The 10017-nt window shown below is 47.3% G+C and overlaps 1 protein-coding gene across 1 annotated transcript in view; it reads right to left on the minus strand.

Moving 5' to 3' along the window:
• Window positions 1-3295: 3295 nt before the first annotated feature.
• Window positions 3296-10017, minus strand: part of LOC119597885 — a 111473-nt gene continuing 104751 nt past the window's right edge. The window contains exon 5 of the mRNA XM_037947552.1: window positions 3296-3383. Within this exon, the coding sequence (XP_037803480.1) occupies window positions 3296-3383 (88 nt within the window). The remainder of the gene's footprint in view (window positions 3384-10017) is intronic.

Here is a 10017-nt window from a genome sequence, read left to right on the forward strand (position 1 = left end):
GTAAATGTGATGAGGATAAATGGGAATGATGGAAGATATATAGATGTGCATACTAGAGTAGACAGCTCAGTACAAGAGTTGATTAATAATAATGTAATAGGTATAGAATAATGAATAATAATAGAGAAGTGTAATACTGAATCTATCAATGAATTATGAATGATGATTGAATACTAATGAATTATTTATGAGTGTAGTAGTAGCTCGTTAGTAGTAAGATATGGTGTAAGTGATTAGTTAGTGTCGTTATTATTAGGTAGTATGTTGTTGCTTGTGGTTGTTGTTCTAGATCGATAATATCAATGACAGAATAGTCATAACAATAATAATATGTTGATGAGTTTTGGGATGACGGTATAGTGAATGCTGATAAGATGATGGTGAGTTACAATAGGTGAAAGATTTATTAATATGGTATAATAATAATGAAGTGTGTAATGATCATATAGTTATCAGTAATGGATCATAAACGTGGAAATAATGAAATAATGGATTGCATAAGTATAATGACATAATATTATTATTATGTATTATTATTATTATTATTGTAGTAAGTTGTCATTTATTATTATTACATTATTGTTTCATTATTACTGTTATTAGTATTATCTTATTTCCAGTAGGTCTAGTTATCGTTAGGTCTTTATCATTATTATTATTCTTTATTATTATTATTTTATTATTATTATAGTGCTTATTGATTATTGATCATTATTTATTTTATTATTTATTACTATTATTATAGTGTAGTTATATCATTAAATATTATAAGAAGTAATTTTTTATTATTGATTTGATTATTATTACTGATTATTGTTATTATATCATTTTCATTATCATGTTATCATTATCATTCTTACTTTACTATGTATGTATTACATTTTGTATTATTTATATTATCATTTATTGGAATTATATTTATTATTATTATCTAATTAGGTTAATTATTATTATTATTATTATTATTATTATATTTATTATTGATTATTAGTGATTTGTTGTTTGTTTCTGTTTTGTTGTTGTCATTAACATTATCTTTATTATCATAAGGATGATGGTGACAATAATAAGAATGATTGATCAGATATCATAATAAGAACATTAATGAATAATACATGAATATAATGATGAGATAGAGATGGAATGAGTATATATAATGAATAATATAATAATAATAAGTCATACTACATTAATTAACTAATAATCATAATATAATATAATATTTGAATAATACTAAGTAATAATAGGTAGTGAAATAGATAAGTATATAGATAGTAGTACCATAATGATGAGGGATGAAATAATGAAGATAATTGATAATATCAATAGGTAATATGGGCAGAGTGACTAATGCATTATTAATGATAAACATGACCAATTATAAGTGATGACAACTATGATCGAATAACAATATTAGGTGTAGTATATGATGACAGATTAATGTTGATGATACAACCTCGTTGTAATAATTATGTGTTGACGGTGAGAAACAATATTATTATATCAATAATGAGAATGAAAATAAGAATAGTAATAATAGCAATAGTGATAAGAATTACAAGAAGCAGGAGGGACGAGGATCATTTATTATGATTATAATTACATTACAATAACTGATAATCAATATATATACGCGACAGTACCCACACGACACACAGTGAGCACGACACACACCACAAACACAGGCACATTATATTGTTTGTGTAAAGACACGCACACACATCTATCACCACCACACACACACACCCATCACACAAACCACACACACAACAGCACACACAGCACACGACGCCACGACACACAGGAGGCACACCCACACACACACATACTCACACACATAGATATATAGGGGGGTATATATATAGTATAGTAGTAGTATATTATATATATGAGTATTATTATATAGGTATGATATATGAGGTATTATATAGGTCTCGTATTGGATATAGCGTGGATTTGTTTGGTGTTGTGTTTATGTGTGTGTGTGTGTGTGTGATTTTCACAAAACATATCTTGGCTCTCGCCTCTTAACAACAACCACATCACAGAAACCAAACAGATATCAGCTCACAGGCACCACCAGAAAACAAGAGATCACGTTGTTGCAGGTACCAAGTGCATCATATTGTGCAAGCCATGCTCACTTTATTGGCAGCACCTGTGTTTGAGTATAGGTCGGCCAGGTGATGAGGTTCTACTACTGGGCTGGTCTCCACCTGCACAGTCACCTCGGTTGCCCACTCGTATTTGTAGACCATGGAGCGACACCGATGTTCTGCTGGGAGGCAGGCTGTTAGTGTGGTGTGTGTGGTGTGCGTGTGATAACACGGTGATTGGGAATGCTTTGAGTCTTCATTCTGTGGGAAGGGGTTGGGAATATGCGTGTATGTATGTGAGTGTGTAAAGATGTGTAGTGTGTATGTGAATGTGTAAAGGTGTGTAATGTGTGTGTGTGTGTGTGTGTGTGAATAGAGAGAGGAAAAGAAGGAGAGAGAGAGAAGAGAGAAGAGATAGAGAGATAGAAGACTAGTAGGAGAAGAGAGAGAGAGAGAGAGAGAGAGAGAAATATAGATAGATATGATAGACAGATATAGATATACGATATGCCATTTAGATATATTTATTATGTAATATTTACATGTACCTAGTTATGAGAATTAGCTAACTCGCAGACATACCTATAGATAACACATACTGATTCGTTATAGCCTCAGAGAAAACTAACATGTACCCCCCACCCCCCAACCAAAAAAAAAAAAAAAAAAATCAAATATTCCTAAAACAGAAAATACCCTAAGACAAGACCTATCCCTCCCTCCTCCTCCCCCTCCCTCCCTCCCCCCGTTCCCCACCGAAGACGCCGAATGCAGGCACTCGTGTTACCTAAGTGCTTTCAAAGAGGCCTCGTGACGACGCCCTCCGGTGCGCCTCCAAGACCAGGCCGAGGGTGACCGTGTAGGTGGGGTGGCGCGGGAGGGAGGGGGAGGAGGGAGGAGGGCCCACGACGTCGGGTCGGTTCGCCACGGGGTGCGTAACCGTTGTGATGCCCTGCGAACACCCGGCCGACCGTGGGAGAGGGAGACGAGTTACTTTAATTGCCTCAGCATCTATTTTCATTCCGTTCGGTATTAACTGTATTTGTGTATATATGTAGTGACTAACGTGGTACGTGTAGTATCAGTAGATATATAAATGAATAGATTAAATAAACAAATAACTAGAATAAACTAAGATAAATAAATAAATAAAGTAATAAAATACTCGTACATTAGTGATCGTCCAACCGCGGCTGGAGTTAGGGAAGGGCATGCCATGGAGCACGGTAAGGGTGGTGCTGCGTGCCAAAATTGACCGTCTCAAGTAAGTAGAACTGGGCAGACGTGCTGTTGAACAATCAAACATAAACATATCTAGTATATATCTATATACTATTATATATATATTGTAATTAGATAGTATATATATATTAGTATATATCATATATATATATATATATTAGATAGTATATATATATATATATATATATATAATATTTTATTTATATATATGGTATATATATATATATATATATTATATTATATTATAGATATATATAAATTTAAATAATTTAATTTTAAGTTTTTAATTGATATTTATAGTAGTATTAGTTAGGCATAGTATAATACATACATAAATTATATGGATAGTAATATATATATATATGCTATAAATCTATAATTATATATAATCATAATATATATACTCTATATAATATATAATTATAAATATATATATATGTAGCATGTATACCACACACAACACACACTACACCACCCAGATATAACCTCTACCTATCCTCTCATCTCTCTCTCTCTCTCTCTCATCATCTCTACTCTCTCTCTCTCTCTCCTCTCTCTCTCTCTTATTCCACCCCCCCACCTCTCTCTTCCTTTCCCCCTCTCCCTCTCTCGTCCATCTCTTTCTTTTCTGTCTCTCTCTCTCTCTTCTCTCCTCTCTTCTCTCTCTGCGTTCTCTCTCGATCTCCTCTCTCGTGTGTGTCGATGCTCGTCTCGTCGTCTCTGTTCGTCTCTCTCTCTCTCGCTCTCTTCTCTGCTCTCTCTCTCGTTTCTCTCTCTTTCCCGCTCTCCCCTGCTCTCTCGCCGTCTCTTCTTTCTTTCTCTCTCTCTCTCCCTCTTCTCTTCTATCTCTCTCGGCTTCGTCTCTCGGTCTGTCTCTCTCTTCTCTCTCTCTGGCTCTCTCTCGTCTCTCTCGATCTCGGTCTCTCTCGTCTTACCTCGTCTCTCGCTCGGTCAGTCGTCACTCTCCTCTCAGTCTTCAGGCGTCTTCGATCTTCTCTCTCTCATTCTCTCCTCTGTCTCTCGGGTCGTCGTCTCTCTCTCCCTCTCTCTGTCTCTCATCCTCTCTCCTCGAATCTTTCGCCTCTCTCTATCTCTTTTTATTTCATCTCTCCTCTCAATATGCTCTTCTCTGTGCTACTCGTTCGTCTCTCTCTCTCGTCTCTTCTCTACTGTTTCGTTTGTACATTTCACGGTGGTGGATGGAGGGGAGTGCTCTCTCTTCTCGTTCTCTCTCTCTCGGGTGTCGAATTCTCTCGCTTCTCTCTCTTTCTTTCTTTCTCTTGTCTCATCTCTCCTCTCTGGCGTCTCTCGGGTCGGTCTTCTCTCTTCGGTTCTCTCTCTTCTCTCTCAGTCGTCAGCGTCTCGTCCTCTTCGTCTCCGGTATCTGTCGTCTCTGCTGCTTTCTCTCTCTCGTTTTCTCTGTCGTCTCTCGGTCGTTTCTCGTCGTCTCTCTTCTGTCGTTCAGGGTGGTCCGGTCTCTTTCTCTCTCTGCTGCTCTCTTCTCTCGTGATCCTCTTCGGGTCTGTCGGCTTCTCTCGTCTCTCTCTCTCTCTCTCTCTCTCTGTATCTCTGTATCTCCCGTTCTTTCTTTTTCTTTTTGCTTTTTTATTAATACCTATATGTATGCATGTATGTATATATGTATATCTATTCATAAACCTTTTTTAGACCCCGGTCACACAGCTGATAATGTGGCGATGTTTTCTAGCTTCCTTTCCCTTGATGACTGAAGAGTATGCCATCTTCTTGTATGTGTGAGTAGAGATGTGTGTGTGTGTGTGAGAGAGAGAGAGAGAGAGAGAGATAGATAGATAGAGAGAGAGAGAGAGAGAGAGAGAGAGAGAGAGAGAGAGAGAGAGAGAGAGAGAGAGAGAGAGAGAGAGAGAGAGAGAGAGTGAGAGAGAGAGAGAGAGAGAGAGAGAGAGAGAGGTACATATATAAGTATATATGTATACATATATGTGTATATATATGCATATATATACATACATACATTCATACATACATACATATATATATATATATATATATATATATATATATATATATATATATATATATATATATATATATATATATCTTCTTTTAACGGTAGGTTCATGTCTGAGCCGCCGTGGTCACACCATGATACTTAATTGTAGTTTTCATGTTGTGATGCTCTTGGAGTGAGTACGTGGTAGGGTCCCCAGTTCCTTTCCACGGAGAGTGCCGGTGTTACCTTTTAGGTAATCATTCTCTCTATTTTATGCGGGCTTGGGACCAGCACTGACTTGGGCTGGCTTGGCCACCCAATGGCTAGGTAGGCAATCGAGGTGAAGTTCCTTGCCCAAGGGAAACAACGCGCCGGCCGGTGACTCGAACCCTCGAACTCAGATTGCCGTCGTGACAGTCTTGAGTCCGACGCTCTAACCATTCGGCCACCGCGGCCTTGACGATCATGGGCTTCCATGATTTTTCTTGGCAATTTAGAGCGGTGGTTTTGCCATTGCCTTCCGCCCGGTGTTTTTGTCGAGTCACCATCTCTATTTACCCGGCATTGACTTGGGCTGGCTTGGCCACCCAGTGGCTAGGTCGGCAATCGAGGTGAAGTTCCTTGCCCAAGGGAAACAACGCGCCGGCCGGTGACTCGAACCCTCGAACTCAGATTACCGTCGTGACATTCTTGAATCCGATGCTCTAACCATTCGGCCACCGCGGCCCCATATATAATTATATATATATTATATAAAATTAAAATATATATATAAATATTATTCCTACACACACACACACACACACACACCAAAACACACCACCACACCACCCCCATATTATATTATATATATATATAAATTTTATAAAATTATATATATTTAAAATTATAATTTTATTATTTTAACACACAAATATTACCCTTATAGGATAAAAGATATATTCTTTTTTTAAAATTTTGTTGAAAGTTGGGGTGCTTTTGGTTTTTAGATAAAAGATTGATAAAATAGATATACCTATAGGTAGATAGAAAAGGGTAGTTAATATAAAACTAAGCAAGGGTTTAAAAATATTTATAGATAGGGTAGGAGATAATTTGAAAAGAATTGGGTAATTCATGATCGATAAAAAATATAGAAAATTTTTAAAATATAGATTTCAGATGAAAGGGCAGGTAGATTAAAGGGTGGGCAAATAAAATTTAGACAGATAGATGTCCCGGGTAGCTAAGGGCATAAATGGCAGTTTAAAAGGGTGATGTGTAGGGATAGAAATGCATAACAAATACGATACTGATAGACCCGGAATTTCAGGAGTAACAAAAATATGGGGGAGATAACCAAAAAGACTTAAATTTGATTATTTCTAAACGACAGACTTTTAAACAGATACATAATCTTTATAGGGTTTAAAATCCGCAGCCCTTTCCCCTCTCCTTTCCCCCCCCCTCCCCCTCCCCCCTTTCCCCCCCCTCCCCCTTTCCCCCCCCTTTCCCTCCTCCCCCCCCCTCTCCCCCACCCCTCTTTCCTCCTCCTCCCTCCTCCCCTCTCCATCCCCCCTCCCTTAATCCACCCTTTCTCCCCACCCCACCCCTCCCCCACCCTCCCCCCCCCAAAATCTTCCCCCCCCACACCCCACCCTTCCCCCCACCCCCCCCTCTCCCCCCCCCTCACCCCCCCCACCCTCCCCCAAAACCCCCACACCACCCTCACACCCACCCTTTCCCCCCCAACCCCCCCCCTTTCCCCCCCCCCAAACCCCCCCCCTTCCCCCACCCTCCCCCTCCCCACCCCCACCCCACCCACACAAAACCCCCCCACCCCACCCTTCCCCTCAACCCCAAACCCCTTTCCCCCCAACCCCCCCCTTCCCCTTTAAAACCCCCCCCTTTTTCCCCCCAACCCCCCCCTTCCCCCAACAAACACCCTTCCCCTCCCAACCCCCCCCCCCTTCCCCTCAAACCCCACCCTTCCCCCCAACCCCACCCTTCCCCTCAACCCCACCCTTCCCCCCCAACCCCCCCCTTTTCCCCCCCCCTCAAAACCCCCCCCTTTCCCCCCAACCCTACCCTTTTCCCCCCCCCCCCACCATTTTTCCCCCCCTCACCCCCCCTTCCCCCCAACCCCCCCCCCTTCCCCCAAAATCACCCCCCCCTTCCCCTCAACCCCCCCCTTCCCCCCCCTCCTAAAACCCCCCCCTTCCCCCCCAACCCCACCCCCCCCCCAACCCCCCCCACCCCACCCCCCCCCCTCACCCCACCCTTCCCCCACCCCCCCCCCACCCCCCCTTCCCCTCACCCCCCCCTTTCCCCCCCCCCTCCCCACCCATCCCCCAAACCCCACCCCTTCCCCCCAACCCCACCCTTCCCCCCCCTCACCCCAAACCCCTTCCCCTCAAACCCCACCCTTCCCCCCAAACCCCCACCCCTTTTTCCCCCAACCCCACCCTTCCCCCACCCCCCCCCCCACCCTTCCCCCAAACCCCCCCCTTTTTTCCCCCACCCTTTCCCCCCCCCAAACCCCTTCCCCCCCCAAACCCCCCCCTTTTCCCCCCAACCCCACCCTTTCCCCCCCCCCCCTCAACCCCAAACCCCTTTCCCCCCAACCACCCCCCCCTTCCCCCCCCCCTCCCCCCCCTTTTCCCCTCAACCCCACCCTTCCCCTCAACCCCACCCTTTCCCCCCAAACCCCCCCCCCTTTTCCCCCAACCCCAAACCCCCCACCCCCCCTTCCCCCCAACCCCCCCCCTTCCCCCCCCTCACCCCCCCCTTCCCCCAACCCCCCCTTCCCCCAACCCACCCTTCCCCCCCCACCCCCCCCTTCCCCACAAACCCCCCCCTTCCCCCCCCCCTCACCCCACCCTTTCCCCCCCAACCCCACCCTTCCCCCAACCCCCCCCCCTTCCCCCACCCTCACCCCACCCTTCCCCACCCTCACCCCCCCCCTTTCCCCTCAACCCCAAACCCCTTCCCCCCCCCAAACCCCACCCCCTTTTTCCCCACCCCACCCTTTCCCCCCAACCCCACCCTTCCCCCAACCCCACCCTTCCCCCCCCAACCCCCAAACCCCTTCCCCCCAACCCCACCCCTTTCCCCCCAAACCCCCCCCTTTTCCCCCCCCCTCACCCCCCACCCTTCCCCTCAACCCCACCCTTCCCCCCCACCCCCCCCCCTTCCCCCCAACCCCACCCTTCCCCTCAACCCCACCCTTCCCCCAAACCCCCCCCTTTCCCCCCCCTCACCCCACCCTTCCCCCCCCAACCCCCCCTTCCCCTCAACCCCCCCCTTCCCTCAACCCCCCCCCTTCCCCCAACCCCCCCACCCACCCTTTCCCCCCAACCCCCACCCTTTCCCCCACCCTCACCCCACCCTTCCCCCACCCTAAACCCCCCCCCTCCCCCCCAACCCCAAACCCCCCCCCCCAACCCCACCCCCTTCCCCCCCCCACCCCCCCCTTTCCCCCAACCCCACCCTTCCCCCAAACCCCCACCCCCCCCCCCTCAACCCCCCCCTTCCCCTCCCCCACCCTTTCCCCCCCCCCCAAACCCCTTTCCCCCCAACCCCCCCCTTCCCCCACCCTCACCCCACCCCTTCCCCCCCTTCCCCCCCCCCCCCCTTCCCCCCCAAACCCCCCCCTTCCCCCCCCCCCCCCTTACCCCCCCCTCCCCCACCCTTTCCCCCCAAACCCCCCCCTTCCCCCACCCTCACCCTAACCCCTTCCCCCAAACCCCACCCTTCCCCCCCCCCTCAAACCCCCCCCTTCCCCCCAAACCCCCCCTTCCCCCCCCCTCCCCCCCCCTTCCCCCCAACCCACCCTTTTCCCCTCAACCCCCCCCCTTCCCCCCCCCACACCCCACCCTCCCCCCCCAACCCCCCCCCCAACCCCCCCTTTTTAAAAAACCCTTTTTTCCCCCCCTTTACCCCCCCCGGGGGGTTAAACCCCTTTCCCCCCCCTCCCCCAAAAATTCCCCAAAAAGGGGGGGGGGGGGGGGGGACCCCCCCTTCCCTTACCCAGTTTTTTCCCCCCCCTTAATTCCCCCCCCCCCGTAACCCCCACCCCCCTTCCCTAAACCCTTTATAAACCCCCTTTAAAAATTCCCCCCCCAATTTTTAAAATTATAAAAAAACCCCCAAATAATTTAAAAAATTTTAAAATTCCCCCCCCAATAATAAAAAAAGGAAAGGGGGAAAATAAAGGGGGGGGGTGGGGGAAAGGGAAGAGAAGAGGGGGGGGGTGGGGGGTGAAGTGAGGGAGGGGAATGGGTAGGGGAGGGGGGGGAAGGGGGGGGGGGGAGCGGGGGATAAAGGGGGGGTGGGGGGGGGGGAGGGAAGGGGGGAAAAAAAAGGGGAAAAAAAAGGGGAAAGGGAAAAAAAAAGGGGGGGGGGGAAGGGGGTAAAAAGGGGGTTGGGGGGAAGGGGGAAAAAAAAAAAGGGAAAAAAAAAGGGAGGGGAAGGGGAGGATGAGGGGGATGGAGGAAAGGGAGAAATAGGAGGGTTTGGGGGGAGGGGGAGGGAGAGGGGGGAAGGGAAGGGAGAGGGGGGGGAAAGGGGGGGGGGGGGGAGGGGAAAAAAGGGGGAAAATAATGAGGGGGGGGGGTGGGGGGGGGTGAGGGAAAGGGGGGGGGGGGGGGGAGGGGGGAGGGGGGAAAAGGAGAGATAAGGGGGGGTGGGGTGAGGGGAAAGGGGAGAGGAGGGAAAGGGGGGGAAAAA

Source organism: Penaeus monodon, chromosome 3, assembly GCF_015228065.2.
Source record: "Penaeus monodon isolate SGIC_2016 chromosome 3, NSTDA_Pmon_1, whole genome shotgun sequence".
Lineage (NCBI taxonomy): Eukaryota > Metazoa > Arthropoda > Malacostraca > Decapoda > Penaeidae > Penaeus > Penaeus monodon.